This window comes from Pholcus phalangioides, unplaced genomic scaffold, assembly GCF_987345545.1.
Source record: "Pholcus phalangioides strain wild (caught in Gottingen) unplaced genomic scaffold, Ppha-v1.0 ptg000021l_1, whole genome shotgun sequence".
NCBI classification, from domain to species: Eukaryota; Metazoa; Arthropoda; class Arachnida; order Araneae; family Pholcidae; genus Pholcus; species Pholcus phalangioides.
This window is the reverse complement of record NW_028301614.1, coordinates 13324887-13344475: the sequence shown is the minus strand read 5'-3', so window position 1 is coordinate 13344475 and position 19589 is coordinate 13324887. Positions and strand designations below refer to the sequence as shown.

Here is a 19589-nt window from a genome sequence, read left to right as displayed (position 1 = left end):
ACTCATTTTAATCCACTGCAATTAGCAGAAATGCTGCATTTCCCGCCATTGTGATTTCTCCGTTATTTCAACAATATTTGGCGACTTTGTTCGGTTTTGGCGTCATTTTTGGCAATAATTGGCAATGTCCCGTATTTTCCCGTATTTGGAATCCCAATGTCCCGTATTTCTCTCGTGGAAATATGGTCAGCCTACAAGTTGTAACTATCATAAAATAATTTGAGTTGAAAAATAATTTAAATCTTCGACTTTAATAAAGAATAAAAATTCAAGTAGGCTTCGTGTGAAATACGAAAAACCGGGACACTTTTGCCAAAAAGTCGGGACGGCCAAAAAAAGAGAAAATACGGGACGTATGGTCACTTTACTTGTTAGGGATGTTAGTTGGTGCTGCCATCATTTTTTGAAAATTGCAGTTTAGAGAATTACTTGACCAGTATCCTGATTTTTGAAATGTAGCCACCCTTAAAACTTACTTGCTAAAATTGTGGATCAGATTAACAAATCACCAAACACAAAAGAAAGGGACGCATGGTCTCATTTGTTATTGTAAAAATGCTATGCCAGCATCATCGTCATCAACAACGACAGCAGTTTGACTAATGTTGAAAAGCTGAAGGAACGTGCTTATCATCTCCTGTGTAGCTTAGTGGTCAGAGCACTCGTCCGGCCAAGAACGTGCTTATGGAGAAATAGTTTCTGTTAATTTCCTCATTATGCTGCTGCAGTCCTTAATTTAATATCAAACTCATCGTGGAAAGAGAAGCACGTGATTTCATCAAAGTATCATATAAACATCGCGAGCCATGGCCAGTATCGGTGAGGAGAGCTTTTCTTAGCAATATTTCTCTGGATTGCACTGTTTTCAATGGGGGAACAATTGTTTAATGAATACTAAAGGTCTCTAAAATATAAATCTGTCAACTGTATCAAAGTCTCCCTTTTATTATTTACGAACCATTATAATTATGATTTCAATGTAAAAAGTTGCCCTTTTATTATTTACGAACCATTATAATTATGATTTCAATGTAAAAAGTCGCCCTTTTATTATTTACGAACCATTATAATTATGATTTCAATGTAAAAAGTCTCCCTTTTATTATTTACGAACCATTATAATTATGATTTCAATGTAAAAAGTTGCCCTTTTATTATTTACGAACCATTATAATTATGATTTCAATGTAAAAAGTCGCCCTTTTATTATTTACGAACCATTATAATTATGATTTCAATGTAAAAAGTTGCCCTTTTATTATTTACGAACCATTATAATTATGATTTCAATGTAAAAAGTCGCCCTTTTATTATTTACGAACCATTATAATTATGATTTCAATGTAAAAAGTCTCCCTTTTATTATTTACGAACCATTATAATTATGATTTCAATGTAAAAAGTTGCCCTTTTATTATTTACGAACCATTATAATTATGATTTCAATGTAAAAAGTCGCCCTTTTATTATTTACGAACCATTATAATTATGATTTCAATGTAAAAAGTTGCCCTTTTATTATTTACGAACCATTATAATTATGATTTCAATGTAAAAAGTTGCCCTTTTATTATTTACGAACCATTATAATTATGATTTCAATGTAAAAAGCCAAACACTAAGATGACCTTAGAAAGGACCCTTGGGATAAGGCCCTCTATGACTAAGGGTGTAAAATAATTGATTAATCAGTGCAGTGGCAGATTCAAGTCAGTCGAGACCCCGGGCGCTAAAGAAAATATTAGGCCCCCTTACATTAGGAAAAAGTTAAGTTTTGGTTTTTTTTGGGGCCCTGGGCACCTGCAGTTAAAGCTGCCTCTGAGTCAGTGAATATGTGTTTTACTTTGGGTTTTCCTCATATTTGGCCAAGTTATGTAATACTGCCCTGTCCTGTTGGCGTCATTCCATTCAGATACATGGAAAAGCATAAGTTAAACAAGATTTCAAATCATTATGTCCATAAAGTTTATGTGGATCTTGATGTTATAAAACTGATGAAAATGGAAAAAAATTCCCATATCGAGTACGAAGTTGGCTCCAAGACCTTGGGTTGCAACCTGACTCATAAATTAGGGCAGTGGTTCTCAATCTTTTGTCACCCGTGACTCCCTCGCTGGATTTATGTTTTATCCACAGCTTCCCAAAATAGTTTAGTAGATATTTTCACTTATAAAAGAACCAATTCAAAGGGTGAAAATGAAGTTTAACTATCCTTATGTGTGCCAAGACCTCTGATTTCAACCCTAGTGCATCCCTAGGGTCAATCGACGGCAAAGGATATCTATCTGGGGCAGTTTTACACTGGCAATGGTGATCGGCAGCGATCGCCGCCATGCAATCAACTGGATCAATCTGGAGGGGCACAAAAGCAGCAAATATTTATTTTTTATATAAAAGAAAAAGTAACAAATTTAGGACTTTTTCCTTCAATAGGGGAATAATGAAGCTCTTTTTACCGCTTACCTGTTTTGATTTTTTTTTCATCCTCCAGGGCACTGCTATAATCCAAGTGAAAAATCTGAAAAACTTATCTTTACGGCATACACACTTGTAATAATTCATAATCCACATTATAAATTGAAATAATCCACACAGAACAAATTGAACAAACGATACATAAATACTACCAAATTTTAAAAAAATCAAGAAAATGTGAAATTAAAATTCACTAAAAAAATAAATTCTCTGCTTTGTTGTAAGGTGCTAGGTCTCTGTCCAACAGAAGCAGTTTAACACCGTCAATAATGAAAAAAAATCTGCTTAAATGCAACTGTGAGCGGAATATGCAGCAACCACACCATTGTGTGATCAAAGCAAAAAAAGACAAAATTCAACAATGCAATAGTTCAGAAAAGGTTTCGTTCAATCGCCTTCATACATGCATGTGAATATGCAAATGAGACATAAGAGGGAATGTAGTAATTGCTACAGCTATAATCATAGATGTGATTTTGCTTTTACTTAGTCATGTCCCTCCCCCCGGAATATAAATAATATGAAAATGAATAAGAAGTGCTGCTGTTTACCGCAATGCAAATGTATTGTAATATTCGTGAACAAATAAATGAATAAATGATAGCAGGGCCAAGCTTCGCACGCTGTTACAGTTGTCAACTTGGTGCATCTGAACCGTATCTGATTAAATCAAAGAAAATGTGTTTTTAAGGCCCTAGCAGATGAAGGCAGTATAATCCAGTTGGAGCAGTCAAGCACAGAGAAAGTAAACGTTTTTCAAGATGTCACATTTTGCGACTTTCTGAAGGGTATCTAAACTATACTCCACCTAAACGCTCACCTGTTTTTTATGTTTTCAAGACTGATGCTTGCTTCGTCTCAGGTGTCACATGGTGCACTATATTTTTTCCAATGTAACAATACTGTGCAAGAATGGAACGTCCTATTTTTAGATATTAACGACCTGAGTTGACAACGTTGAGGTAAAGCGACATAAGCAATAGAGTTAGTTGAACTAGTTGAGAAATATGATCGTAACAACGTACGGCCGGTATTTAAGGCGAAATGTATCTAAACAAGAAAATCTGCTTCAAGGTCAACAATCTAGTTTACATAAAACTTTGAATTGTCAAAAAAATATCATGATCTGAAACTGGTGTGACATTTTGTGTCGTTTTGAGAGATTGAGGATTTTTGTGGTATCATCCGTTTGAATTAATGTTGGGAAACATACCCGGGCACAGTAGCCCAGGTCGATAAGATACTTGCCTGAAGTACTAAAGGATGTTTAGAAGTGTCGCGAGTTCGATACCTGGTTCGTCCTTGTCAGAAAACTTTCCAGACACAGGGGTACAACAGAAATGGCGACATGACCACAGAAAAAATTGCTACCGCAGGGAGTCCCCATCGAGGGGTTAGCGCACCAACCTCTCGATGAGTATAAAAATAAGCTTGCCGTTCTGAATTGGCAATAAATTGTTGGTCCCGGTCTAATTAGCCCTCGTGTACAGAAAATGACTGTGGTGTGACAAAAATGATCAAATGGGAAACATACCTTCCGATACCCCAATATGAAGGCGGAATCGTCAATTCTTTGAAGTATTTGGTCAATCGACGGCAAAGGATATCTATCCGGGGCAGTTTTACGCTGGCAATGGTGATCGGCAGCGATCGCCACCATGCAATCAACTGGATCTATCTGGAGGGGCACAAAAGCAGCAAATATTTATTTTTTATCTAAAAAAAAAGTAACAAAATTAGGACTTTTTCCACCGAGGGTCTATGGATACATTGCAAAATGTAGGTTATAACCTGAAGAATGAGATATTCTGACATGAAAGTAACCTCCTGGGAAAACTGTACATATGGTGCAATAAGACAGAGAAAAAAATAACCTTCAATAATAAATTCAATTGTTACAAAGAAGAACATGCTCTTCAATATAAATGCCAATAACTAGTGGCCTCTACTGGTCATCTTCAGACGACGAGTAAAAAATAAAAACTGAAGAAAATTATAATAGCCAACAGAGGGGGAAAGGCCATTTGAAGAAAATAAATGACCAGGAAGAAAAGTGCCAATAGGCTAGAAAGGAAATCACCAAGGAAAAAGGGATAAAACAAGCTGTTCCCTAAATCTTTAGTAGTAACACAATAGTGACCCTCTTTCATGTTAGCAGATATGCTACTATAAATTCCTTACCTTTTGTGTGGGCTCATGCATTAAGATGACACCGTTCTCATCCTGCAATTTAATACAAACAAAATTTTGAGCACATCTTTTCCTAAAATTCCAAGTGTTTGATATTCTATAACAAGTTAGTGACTTCAGTATTCTGTCAATGGACAGCTTGCAGTTGCTTTACTTTCCAAAGAACTAAAAAACTGTGAATGACAATTTCTCCAATGATTAATAGCTGTACGAATGATTATGTATTTTTAATGTTCTTTCCCCCCCCCCCTTTTTTTTAGGATGTGAAGAAGGTCCTGCTATACCGTTTCTGGACAAGAAAGAGGGTAAGAGCACTCTCACATAGTAATCTAATTAATTCGGAGCACTTAAGATTGTTTTGATTAGAAACTTGATTGCCATTTGTAAAACCTCCAATAATAACCGGTTTATAGCCAATAGAATGATCAATAAAAACTTTTCTCATTAGATTGTTTTGTTATGTGTTAGTACTTAACCTCAAAGCAGAATGTTTTGCATTGATTTACATAAAGCCTGCTCATTGAAAATGTTCTGTGATAAAAATTATTTTCCCCCCTGCACAGAAGAGGCCTATATATATATATCACAGTTTATTTATCTGCTTTTCGGTTATTTAACACAGGAATAGTCAATCCATGGTATGGTAAAGTACTTGCCTACAGTACCAAACAATGTGCAGAACAGAGGTGTCATGAATTTCATACCCAATTCATCTTTGTCAGCATATTTCCTGATGCCGAAGCGCAACAGAAATGATAAGATGACCTCAGAACACAGTGCTACCACAAGAAGTCCCCCCCCCCACACCGAGAGTTTAACTCACAAAACCCTCTGCAAATATATGAAATAAAAATGAACTCTCCTGTTTGAATTTGGCAAAATAAACTGCAAGTCCTGGTGTAATTAGCCCTTGTGTGCAGAAAATGAGAGCCACATTGAGACAAAAATGGCCAATCTATGCCACCCATTCCCCACAAAGCAGAATATGCTGAATTCTGTGACGTATATCGCGAAACAATCGTAATTTTAAGGAAGAATTTTAAGAAAAATGTAAAAAACACTATTATGGTAATTGCAGAACATTTCCAGTCAGTCGAGGGCTCATTGCAGAACAATGCAAAACATTCTGCTTTGGGGCCCATTCCATTCGCAGACCTGCCAACTCTCCCGATTTAGGCGGGAGACTCCGGATTTTTCATCCTTCCTCCCGCTCTCCGGATTTGTTAAAATTTCTCCAGATTTTGGCAAAAAATTAGATTTTACGTGAGCTTTCACGTTGCCGTTTCGTCAATGATTACCGTCGTCGTTAGGGAAAACACCCATAGAGGACAGCCGTGGTAATTTCCATCGAGCAGTCTTAAAAACAGTCTCTGTGACCGCATTTAAGCAACTGCCAAAGATGCGACTTCGTTTTCGTATCGTCTATAAGCTATTATTTATCAGGGGCATGACCTTGGTTGCCAAAATTCCTGTATAATCGTTATTGTATTCCATTAACAGCTGTGCGCAGTGATGGTAACTCGTGGGAAAAATTGGCCAAAATTTGCTCAAGTGGGAAATTTCTTAGCATTTGTGAGAAATTTTGAGAGTTCATCAAACAAAAGAATTTCTGCAAAAAATAAAGAAATTAATGCAGTAGAATAAACTTTCCTGTTGTAAAATACTTGATTACGTATTTTTCCCGCTAGGTGGCAGCACATTTTCCCGAATGTGTGGAAAAAATTTAGTCAAAAGGGAAATTTCGTTCAAAGAGGTTACCATCACTGGCCGTGCGGTAAACACGTTTTTTCATCGGCAGCTTTGTAATTTGAATTTTAATTGCTGCTTCCCATTAAATGTGTTCAGATAGAAAATATAAAACTTTAAGCTATAATAAAGCTAAAATATAAAGCTTTCAGAAGTTCATATACCCAAGATAGAATCACTGATAGCATTCACGAAAGGAAACGTATTTTATGAACAGTATGTAGATGTGATTTCTCTATTCTGCATGGAAAGACCGACATGGAATTATATTCTGCTCAAGGGCAATGCTGAACCTGGCTTGGGATGGGGGGGGGGGATGTAACCTTTTCTTAATTGAGTAAAAAAAATTTTTTTTTTGATCGAGCCTGTGAGTGCTGAGGGGGGGCAGTCCCCCCCTCGGGAGAATTTCTGGATTTCAAAAGTTGGCACGTCTGCATTCGTGGTTGTAAAAGTGCTACGGAAGAATTATCGCATACATTTTTACAGATGACGAAAAATATTTGGAGGTTTATTTACTCTGTAACACAGCATACAAAGTTGCAAATGAAGATTTTTTTCTTCCAGTCAATGTGGTGGCACAGTGCAGTACAAACATTTGGACACACAATATGTTCTTTAACAAAATTCAAAGTAGCTGATAGATTTTAATAATTTTATCCAAGATCACAAATTATGTATTCTAGAATGGGTTTCATAAAAACTGAGACTTTGGGGGGGGGGATTAATTGTCTGTGCCTCAAATGTATGTAGGCACAAAATCAGATTTATATGCAAATTTCAATGTGCCACACAGATTTATGTCACAACTGGGTGTTTCTCATTGTTGCTACATGAACCTTGGATAGTTTAGCGAGTCAGCACCATGCATAAGTCCACTCAAATTTCGAATAAGTATTGAGGATATGGGTACCAAAGTTACAAGGTAAATCGGTTTCTCAAATCTCTGTTGAATTAAATCTATCTGAACTAGATATCTGTAGAGTGCTAGCACATGGTGAAGATCATAAACCAAAATCAAGCTCTGGAAGGTAATTAGTTGTCTTTTTACTTGATGACAGAAGAAAAAGAAGACTGGTTGTGCCACAAAATCATTCTACTAATGTAATGATAAATAGAACAGAATTGAATATTTTGAGAGAAATTGTTCATAGACAAATTCTCAAAGTTTCACGAATTCGCAAAAAGAGCAAAATGATTCTATTTAAGCTTCTTGAAATCTCACCATAAGCAAGTATGATTGAACTGAGCTCAAGACCTCATGTCGTAGGCAGAAGAAGGGTCACGTAGGCTATACTTTTCAGTGATGAAAACAAGTGGAATTTAGATGGTCCAGACAGTTTTTCTTATTATCAGCATGATTTAAGAAAGAGTCCACAAACTTTATTCAGTAGGCAGCAAGGTAGAAGTTTGGAAATGGTATGGGGCTCATTTGGTTATGATCAGGCGGAGATTGTGTGACTTGGAAGTCTGGGGGGGGGGACACGATGATGATGTCAATTGATCTATACATATATACATTAGATCAGTCGACTCCACGTTTGACTCTGGGGGGGCCATGCCCCCCGTATCTCCGCCCATTATGATAGACAGACCGCTCTTATTATAATTATTTTCTCAGACTTTTAATGGGCAGACCTCAAATGGCAGTCAGATATCAGAAATGTACCAAGAAACACTTGATAGCCATTTATTACCATTTGGAGGAAGGGGAAGTCATGTATAACTAACCTCCTTTGCTTTTATGATCACGTGACTAAAGCTTTGGGTAAGAGCAGAAATGTAGATGTTTACCTTGATTTCCAGAAGGCATTTGATCGGGTCCAACTTGGTAAACTCTTGAAGCATTTACACAACGAAATATTAGGTGATTCAAGTTGTACGTTTCAGCAGGATAACGCTTCCTTCCACACCCCAAAGTTAACAAAAAAGTGGTTCAGAGCCAAAAACATCTGTTCTATATTGGCCAGCTTTCAGTCCATTCTTCATCCCCCCTAAAAAAAAACCAATGGGTTACCCTTACACACATTGGCATAAGCAAAGGTGGGGTTCCACTCCCCCTCCTTGAGCTGAGGTCATAGTGTTGGAAAAAATTTTCAGCCCCCCACCCTGAAAAAATCCTGCTTACGCCTGTCATGCACATGTTTATGGCAATGAAAAACAATATTTTTTGGTGTTTCACTACTGAAAATCCACAATTAGAAAAGCATCGTTTGATTTGGCCAGAATTGCTACAAAACCTTTCAGTTTCGATAAAAAAAAATCATGTATTTGATGTTATGAAACGACAGAAGTTACGAAAATTATTTACATCTCTAAAAAGATTATTTAAATTTTGTTCCCTAACTTCCGTGGCACGCATTTTCATTGTTTTCGCTATAATGTAGCAAATATTCAAAATTTCTTGGTTTCTGTTATGCATTATTCATTTTTTCTGGGATTTTTATCCAAAATTTGTAAAACCTCACAATTTACATTAAATAACTTAAAACTTAAATTATTTTTGTGCTGCACTGTGTAGTAGCCAGCACTGTCTGGTGAGATTTCCTGCCAGTCCCCGAAACATTTTGTCCAATTCATGTAGCTGCTACGATAGATTCAGTAAATAAAATACATATGGGCTTACTAATAAGTATTGGTTTTTATTTGTCTTATCTATATACCAGCCGGTCCTTGAATTGAGTATCCTATTTCCTCTGGTTTATGAAATTGTTCAACTATTTTTTTCGGTCTGCAGGCGCAAGAGGTTGAATAACACTGGCCTATATTGTATTGACGAATTAAAAGCCTGTACAATAAATCATTGACCCTTTCCAAAGTTAAAAAGGCGGGGGGAAATTTTTTCAACCCTTTAAGCATCATCGACAAGATATCTCGCCTCCTTAAAGGTCTGTTATTTAGCATTGACAAGCTCAGATAGTTTGTAAAGTTGATTTCTCAATTATATACTTTTTCGTATTATCCTTGTATTTTACACCTGCTGAAAACTTAAAGAAAGCTTAGGTTACTTAATTCAAAAATATACTCTATTTTATATAGGGTTTAGTGATTTTTGCTGTCCCGCTTATAAAGGGTTAAACAAATATTTTTCATTTTTCAAGTTTAATTGAAATTTTTTTGAGACACTGGGAAATTTCTTCAAGAAGCAGGCCTTATGGATACCCTGGATGAAAACAATGGTTTAAAGAAAATGACAATTTACAAGTCGAGAGTAACACTTACCTTTTTTCTTAGAACACTCTATTTTACATATTTTTCTTAAATCAAAAATACTAGCTTTTTTTTGTGTTATTGTCCCAGCTAAATCTCAAACTATGTCCCACATAAATTCTTGTTCATTTGTGTGAAATCAGTATTTGTCATTTCTGTCGTGAGCCACATTTTTACTGTTGCTAAATTGTATATGACCAGTAATTTTTTTTTTTTTTTTTTGATGAAATCTTCGTTTTTTTTAATTTACAGAGTGTCCAGATCAAATGTGTCTATGTTTTAATCAGTTCCTTCACTTTACAATCAGTTGGAAAACATGAAAAAAGTAATTCAAAAGCAAAACTCGAAAGATTTTTATAAAAAAAATTGCAGCACTTCCACGTGTGCTCCTTTTGTTCCCCAGATGAAAAATTACCCAATGACTATATCATCTGAAAACTTGCACCATGCATAGATTTTGAGATTGTTTCTTTGCACTTCAGAAATGTAGGGTGTTTTCTGAGTCTCAAATTCAACTGTTGTGCTTATCAATCCTGCTGGAATTCTGCCTCATCTGGAACATCAACATTCCATGTGTCGTCTTAAAGCTGCTGTGGTGGTCAAGAAGTTATAGTGACAGACTCATATGATGCGCAAGGATGCAGGTTTGAACGCTACTGGCGCCACAGCGATGCTCAGCTGAAGTTAGTTTTCAGTTTTAGAATGAACGTTCAGAAGTTCATTCGGAACTATAACATTTTTAGTCCAAAAGTTACAAAAAATATATTAACAAAGATCATTTATGATCATCAACAATGCAACGGCCGACAAAAACAATTGGCAATCAAAGGGAGAAAAACAATAGCAGCATTCACGCCGAAAAAGAACAGACTCATCCATATACAGAAAAACCAATATATATAAAGTTGTGCTCCCATGAGGGTGAGAGCATGGCGCTAATTTGCATCGCGCCGACATGTTCCCTCATGCAATGGGGAAGAGAAAAAACATTCCAAACATTCCTAACTTTCAGCCATGAATGTGAGCTAATCTCCCCGTTAAAAACTGTCTTGCCATAGAAAGCAACAGTCCTACAACAATACAAATATTTCAGTCATTGCACTTCACTCATTTGAAATATAGGTGGCAGCACTGAAAAATCAGACACAACACTATATACACACTGAAACTGTTAGGGACACACACTAGACTCTGGCACATATCTGGACTGGAAGAGATCTCAGCAATAGGATAAATCCAGTGAAAGAGTCCTGGCATTCATCCACTCATTCATGTCTCATCTGAAGAAATTATCTTAGAGTGGAAATATCAGGTTCATCATCAATAAAAGTTAACATCACACAGAACATTTTATACTTTCTCCTATGGTGACACTATTTTTCTATTTGTTTTCTTGTAACAATGCCAGCGTACGTAATAACTCTTTGAAAAAATTTATCAAACTCCCTTAGTTTGGTATTCAAGTTTTTCTAACACCTTCACCCTATGTGACATCACTGATTTCTAATCACTGTATGAAATTAGGGCATTTGATTTGGACACCCTCCTATATGTTATGATTGAAAGATGTTTACACCATTTTTGTAGCAGTATTCTAATCTTCATGAATTTCTGATAGACGAGAAGATACGTCAAGTTTGTGAAGATTTATTTTGTGTGGCTACATCTCTCCCAACTGTTGAAGGAAAATCTGATGCATCATTCTTACCTAAAATGCCTGACCGTAAGTGAATTTTTGTTGCCAGTTTGTATTCGTACCTTTTTCTTGGCAAATATTTTCATGTTTTTAATTTTTAGAAATTCGTAACATACAGTAGACTCTTGTTAACTTGACACCCCAAAAGTATCAACAAACATGTTGACTTAAGCAGATGTTGAGTTAGTGGGGTTTCATTTTTTGGCGGATCAGGACACTTTTGAATACATTTTCTGCAGGGTTTGAAAAAATTGGAAGAGAAAAATTCAGGCACCATCCTGATTTCTCAGAATTTTCATTATTCAAATTCATTTATTTTACCACAATCTTGTTATAGTTCTGCATACAACTCAAGGTTCAAATGCAACTATGCAGAATTGGGTGTGTTTGTGTGTGAACAATTATTCCCTTATTGTATGGTCAGTTTTATTGATCAAATACATAGTTTAATATGCGAAAAAAATGTATATTTAGACATAATATAAGATGTACACATAAAGGATGTACGTACATGTTTAAATTAGATATTTTAAGGTTGGAGGGGGGGGGAAGGAAATTCAATTTTTCCTATTTTGCCTAAAAACCCCCAGTTTTTACGACGTCCAAGGGAAGAGTTTTAACATTTTTAAAAGCACTGCAGGTTTTTGATTTTCTGATAACTAATGGTTTCAATTTTTCAGAACCATCTGAGTTTGTTGTCAAAAGAACTACAAACGATCTTTGTGTCTTTTACATCCTTCATGTTTTTCTCCTTTGAAGGCAAGAGTTTGGTTAGGCAAAAGCCGAAAAAATGAACTAGTCTCATTACAAGTAAACACATCTGCATCTTTATACCCCTTCTATCATTGGTTTGAGAATATCAGTCTTCCAATTTTCAACAGTTTCTTGAGATGCATATATGCTTTGTACACAAACTTTTAGAAACAATGCCATGGCACTCTTTGAATGAGGTCACCCATTCACTGCTCGCAGTGAAATTACCTTGATTCAGACTTTTTGCGAAATATTTTGCTTTCTCTGAAATTATTGGTCCTTGTAATGAGATTGAGGGAGATCGAACAGATTGGAACCACAAAAGAGTTGCTTCTTCTTACATCACTAAAGTTTGATTTCTTAAGTGTTTTCTGCTTGGTTCATAAGAAGATTCAAATGATGGCAAAAAAAAATTTCCTTATATTTAGGAAATATTGAGATGATGTTTCGTGCAACTCCATATTCTTTGGCAAGTTCCAAAATAAAAAAATTAATTTTAAGTAGTTGAAAAAATGTAAAAAATAAACTTTTCTATGTGTTATTTTGAAAAAATCATTAAAAACGATCAAAATGACAGAAAAAAAAAGACTAAATTTTTTTTAACTACTTTTTTTTCAGCCTATGTTTAAGAAATAAGCTGATTTCATTATTTTAAGGGGTAAACACGGCAAAAATAATAATAATTTTTTTACAGTGATATTTGTTTTCGTAACAGAGTGGACAAAATCCATAATTTTCAGTCATAAAACCCAAAAAATAAAATATTATTACAAAATAAAAGTGAAAAATGTTTATGAAATATTAAACTTCAAGTCATTGACTGTAATTTAAGATCAATTTTATTTCAAAAATTCAACTCTGAATTTTTCATCTCAAAAATGTAGGATGTAGCCTACTTTTTTGGGAAGGACACCCGTATTCCACAGAAAGGGAAAAGGGCAGAAGTAAAACCTACTTTTTGGGGGCATACAGGGCTAATTTGAGGTTTGAAGGAAGGACAGAGCATCTCTCCTAGGTTCTAGGAAATTTTGAGTTTTTAACCTTCAAAATTGTTTCAAATTCACAAAAATTAATTTAAATTTTTGTTCAATATTTTTACTTTTTTTTAAATTTTCTTCAATTTTCAATAGTCTTTTCTCCCTTTCCCTCCCCCACGTGTGTTTCTTAAAGGGGGGACTGTCAGGATTTTACAAGATGCTTAGGTGAAGCATGGCAAAAAAAGGTTGGGAACCACTGATATACATGCATATACATTTGATCAGTCAGCTCCACCTTTTCCGCGCATAGGGTGCCGCTGTATATCCACCTATGATTTGGTTTTAGCTGAGAAATTTTGAGTTACTGACCTTCAAAAACATTTTAAATTAACAGAAATTGATTAAAGTGGCAGGCAAATGTGTTTTCTTCAGAAAGTTCTGATATTTGATTTTTTTTTATAAAATAATTCAAAAATATTTTCAATTCCTGATGGTCTTGGGGGAAGAGCACATGCCCCCATCCCCCCTATGTCCATCCCTTCATGCCCATATGACTACATCTCTACAGTTCTGACCGGCAATTGCCAAATACAGTATATCTACATCAGTTTGTTTTTTTTTAAATGAGAAATATCGCCCTCCTCAGGAGGATAATAGTTATGATAAATATATAGATAATGTATAGAATATTTCTGAGGGAAGGGGGTTATTAGACAAAAAAATTCTGAAAGTGGGGAAACTGAACAAAAAAGTTTGAAAAACTATGATCTGCATAAGCCATAAGCCTACCTATGCTAAACTTTTGGGCATCAGCGTACTATGAAACTCCATATATAGTGGGTGTAGGGCAGCCAAACACTTTGATTTCATTGAAATTCTCCAAAAATTGGATTTTAAAGTCTGAATGAAATCAACGGTATAAGAAATATACTTTGAATAATTGTATTCAGAATTTTATTATGTGTGTCTTCAAATTTTATAGTAAAGATCATGTTCTTTATGTTAATAACACATTTTTCCATTGTACACAATATTTTTCCTTCCTCTAGCTTTCCCCCTACCATCTTTCAATTCATATATGGCAGATTCCACTGGAGGACAGCGCCGAGCAACATTTTTCAGGGTCAGTAAGCTCTCAGTTTTTCTTCACCATCAAATCTCACCTCTCAGGAAGTTCTTTGGTATTTTTAATTGACAATGAAAAGTGCATAATGTATCATTCACCCTTCAGGCCATGAAAATTTATAAATGTGGTGAAAAATTTTATATGAACACAAAAATTCTTTTCAAAGATAGAAACATAAATTAATTTTCAAAATAAGTGTCCCACAGCATTTCTTAACATTCTTATATCTGAATTTGTTAACGGTTGATATGCTTTTAGAACTTCCAAACCAAGAAAACATGAGCATAAAATTCATCCTTTCATAGATCAGAAGCGATCCCATTCAGGTATTACCTTGCAAATTGAAGTCATTTGTTTTGAAACGAAGTGGGTATCATAACGTGTTGCGTTCTTTATTCTGACATGTTAAACTCAAGTCTGGTAAATGTCTAGTGAAGACTGCAAGAAGAGACTTAGGTTTGATTTCCAAATTAGATAACTGCTCTTTCCATATTGTCATACCAGCATAGCATCCAGAAAAATATCTTTCCCAATATAGTAAAGGCGGAGAAAACAGAAACATCTGCCTCTGCCTGTAAAGTCTGGTAGCTTCCCTGTTTATCCTAACAGTGGATTGCTACGAAGTACGAAAGCCTGGATAACAGGGTTGGTAAAAAAACAGGTTTTTTTGGTTTAAACCAGGTTTTTTTTGGTTTAAACCGGTTTTTTGTTTTAAATAGTATTAACATTAAAAACAATGAAATTTCTGAAAAATCATTCAAACTTCTAATAATTAACTAAAATAAAATGGTTATTAATGTAATTAACACTATTCCCATACTAATTAATCAATAAATATTTCTTACATTTTAACAAAAACCAACTTTTGCAATTTAATTATTTTTCGCTTAACTCAATGTTTACTGTGTGTTTGAAAATTCTTTTAGTGTTATTATTAATCATATAGTATATAAAGGTTTTTCTCCAGTTACTTTCAGTATGCTTAATTAGGAAGCTATTTTGAGAAAAGTAATAAAAATTAAGTGAATATAATGTATTTAATGAAGCATAAATAATGCAGATTAATTAGCAATGATTTACGATATACAGGGTGATTATAACTAAGGTTCTGATTTCAAAACACTGTAAAAAAAGAACGATTGTCAAAATGACTTGGAAAATTGACATGAATATTCCTGAAAAAATTCAATTTTATTTGGTAAAGGGGAAAAAATACTTAAAAATGTAAAATTAATGACATCATCCAACATGTGGGAAATTTGCTCGCAGAATGGAAACGATAGCCAGTCATGGCAAAATTATACCTTAATTATAGCATTCCACGATTTCATAATTCATGGAAACATCACAAAAAACAAAGTAATTGAACAAATAACTACAACTTACTTAAGAAATGTTAAATATGTTGTCCAACCTGAGGTTGACAACAACAGAATTGTTGTTCAACAACAGAATCGGAGTATGCCATGGTCATGATGTGGAGGTGCTTGCAATTCAGCTTTATTAAACGAAATGCGCCCCCATGTTAATATTCCTGAGGAACTTCTAACATATAGGGGATGTGCTGGAGATTGCAATTCACCAAATTGTGCAAACTGACCACTGTTTATGACATTTTGAGGTGCCCCTCACAGCCAGAAGTTAAAAGGGTTAAGGGGTGCATCCTGTCAAAATGGGTTTTCAGCAGCTGCTTTGCTGGTATTGTAATGTGCATCTTGATAGAAGTTCTATCCACACACTGATGCTGTGGAAGTGCTGAAATGATGTGGTTGCACAAAATAGATTATACTGCTGGCCAAGTACAGCATCATCTACTTGCACATTTTGCACTTGGGAAAGAAAATGAAAATGTATGTGAGGTAATGTAACAACTAGTACACTGGTCTTTGTCCTTTAAGGACAGCTGATGTCTTTATTGGATTATAGGACCACCTGCCCCTAGCATGATGGTGTCACTACTGTTGCTGCTTCTTTGTGAAGGGGAAAAAGAAACCCTGTGAGATAATACACCACTACATTTAGATGTGTGATGCAATTCTTATTCATGAATTTGCTAAAGATAGAGCATCAGAATGTAGCCAAAGGGTAGAAAATGTTGTAAGAATGAGAAATTTTGGCTTTTGTATATAACTTTAAATAACTAAGATACTTCATATGAAAAATATACATATATTCTGGCCACTTTTATGAGACTTTTTGAAAAAAACTGCTTATAAAATCTTATGTCATTTAAAGATATTCCATCAGAATGTACCCCCAAGGATATAAAATGTGGTAAAAATGAAACATTTTGGCTAATAATGAACCAATATAATATTTTTCAAGGAAAAAAATTATATTTAGGCAACTTTTATTTGATTTTTTTAAAAAAACCACTTGGTTAAAACCAAGGTTTAAACCATGGTTTAAACCAAACAACCCTGCTGGATAACCAAGCAGAGATTGAGATGTAGTAAGAAAATTCACATTCCTCTGTGGGGAATCGAACCTCCAATCTCTCACTGTCCTGTTCTAACCATTGAACTACAGAGGACAGATATTTTCAATCCTTAGAGCATATGTATACTACATCTCGATCTCCGCTATTATGCAGGCTTTTGTACTTCGTATGAAAAGCGAAGAGTGACATCGTTTCTCTCTATAGTGGATTGCTAACCTGTAGCATGTCCTTCACCCATCACATACCCTTACACATTCACCTCTCACATCAGTGGTACTTGTTGCTCCACCATCTTTGCTTCAGTTTATCATATAGTGTAAGAATTCACTATATTGTACATGTTGATTTAAGATACTTTATTATATAAATTTGTAACTATTAAAATTACTATGGGTAAATCTTTACTATTTACATTGCAGTCGAGTACAAACACATCCGGACATTCCGAAGTCTCGACTCTCTCTGTTCGTAGTACACATATACATATATAAGTATGCACTCGCAGCATTCACAGCGACAATCATGGATGACTAACGCCATCTGCTGGACTATTGGTTGCTATACAATAGTATCGCTACAATCATAATAGTGTCATTTGTCTCGCTGTGGTATACTTTAACAACACCAACAACCAAATATATTTCACAAACTTCTCAGGCTGGACATACTGTAACATGACGACCTGGGATCTCTTACAATCCTATTGTTCAATTAATCTTGTTTAGGCCCCAGGGTTCGTTGGTTACCGGAAACCACCCGGGGCTTCCGCTGACATTCCGGTTCGGGTCAGTTAGTTCGCTTAGTCTGACGGTCGGGGGGTCTCCTAGCCGTCGGGCGAGAACGGGGCCAGAGGTCGGGCTGCCAACGTCTCATATAAATTCCGCTTTACATCCATGTCAGAGATCCCAATAGCTCGTCTAGTTACCTTCTCTTTCCCTCTGGGGGGGGGGGGGTTCCCGTGGTTCGTCGGTGGAGGCCACGTTGAGTCGTCATCGTCAAACTCTATTTTAATTGTGCAATATATTAGTGCAGTATAATATAAATGTTCAGCAAAGTGTTATATAAATGTGCAATATATTTTACCTCCACGCCGTCAGTGGTTCCTAGGACCATCTCACGGTTTATAATGTCATGAGTTTATACAATGTGCAATAGGCCTAAAACTTGTGGATCCTGGCCAGATCTCCAATTTGTTATGTTTGGTTGCCAGATTCAATATTAGAATGTTTACAATATTTCCTTTTCTCTCATGAAATTATGTAAATTAGATACAAGCTAATGCCGTACCTTCAATGTTGTGATTGGTTCTTCCCTGAGGCATTATGGGAATGCTACTATATAAAAGCCAGTTAGAGATGTGCTTCACTGCTTACTACCTTACTTACGACCGATTCGGCTACTTAATCAATAAGCCGTCACGCCCTGTTATGGTGTGAACTAGATCGTCTCATAAATACAATGAAGTTATAATTGTAGAAGTGTGCCTTGGCACTTAACCCGTCTCATCGTTTGACTTCACGTGAGGTTCAACGTTTTCGTGATCCAGTGGATCGGTTAGTGGCCAGACCGGCTACCCGTGAACTTTCGCCTCCAGTTCCATGTGCAGCGGCTGAGCTCTGGTCTCAACAAGTGTTTGAAGACACCAAACCCGACTGAAGCTGGTACTGGGGAGTGTCTATCAGACGATGAGAACTAACACGTGAAAACCTGGACATGGCAGTGAGATCAATCCCTTTTATTGTTTCATTGTAACATTGAGAGAAAAGCCTAAATGTGATAATTGTTGATAAAACGTAACATTAATAGTTTAACATACAATTGAATAAATGTTTATAGTTCAATCAAAACTTTTGTCTATTTCATTGTTGTCATCCACTCAATGGTTACTGGGGGGAAAATATTAAAGAACCGGGAGGTAACTATTACAATACGACCATGCTTGGTTTTAAAGCCAACTATCTATCTTTTTTATTAATCTGATGAATATCCTGTTTAACCCATGTCAGTAACAGCTGATACATATTTGGAGAATGCTTACATCCCATATTATATTTTTTACTAAGCCGGCTAACAAGTCTTGCTTTATTTCATTAGCTACACACTACACACAGTTGGTACATATGAAACAGAACATCAAGATACTCCATTAAAGTACATCCCCCCCCTCCCCCCCCCCCCCCCCCGGTTTAATTTTAAGTTTTTCCAAGAGCAATTATTCTGCATACGAGGGTAAGGAAAATACACAAATGCAATTTTTCCACTTGAACGGACATTTATTAACAGTTTAATTTCAAAGTTACACCAAACTATTAAACTCAACGTGTGATTCTTATTTCAACAAATAATTCAACATTGGTATAGTTATGATTTAAAATTTAGTTGCTCCATATAATATTGTACACAAAATGAATGTCTCGCCAACTGACAACAGCAAGGGAGTCAGGAAAATCATCCTCCATCCCACACTACAAGACGACCATGAAATCTGGAAGTCTGTGTGTTAATACCACCTTTCCCCATCTATTGGCGCAATGGATCGTGGGGACGAGATCAAAAAGTCTCCATCCTGATGTTTGATGACACGCATGATCACGCCAAGGATATGTGTTTACCTACATATCGGTCAGCGCGAGACACCATGCCAGTCGAGAGTAGATGAGGTATTCAACTTAATGTGAGCATTCTCGATAACATCCTTTCATCTCGTAGGTGACTATCTCACACAAAGAAACTTAATTTCACTACACCATGATTGCTGATCTCATCGACTGTGTTTCGCCATCAAAATGAACTTCCATCAAGAACCTTGTACACTAAGATCTTCATGATATTAAAGACTTGATCCTAAAAAGAACAGACTGCCGATCGATTTAGGATCAGTTGATCGCAAGGCGGCTGCAGCAATAAAAAAGGAATTTCGCGATCACACAGGACTATCGTAACGAATCAGCACCAAGAGATAACGACATAGGAATTTGC

At 35.8% G+C, this 19589-nt stretch overlaps 1 protein-coding gene across 5 annotated transcripts in view; it reads left to right on the top strand.

The window, feature by feature from the left end:
* The first annotated feature begins 586 nt into the window (after nucleotides 1-586).
* The window catches only part of LOC149070663 (tetratricopeptide repeat protein 14-like), a 98149-nt gene continuing 79146 nt past the window's right edge, over nucleotides 587-19589 (top strand). For all 5 annotated transcript variants that reach the window (XM_089249145.1, XM_089249146.1, XM_089249143.1 and 2 more), the window contains exons 1-4: nucleotides 587-819; nucleotides 4926-4970; nucleotides 11237-11341; nucleotides 14094-14167. In XM_089249145.1, the coding sequence (XP_089105271.1) occupies nucleotides 807-819; nucleotides 4926-4970; nucleotides 11237-11341; nucleotides 14094-14167 (237 nt within the window). In that variant the 5' untranslated portion in view covers nucleotides 587-806. The remainder of the gene's footprint in view (nucleotides 820-4925; nucleotides 4971-11236; nucleotides 11342-14093; nucleotides 14168-19589) is intronic.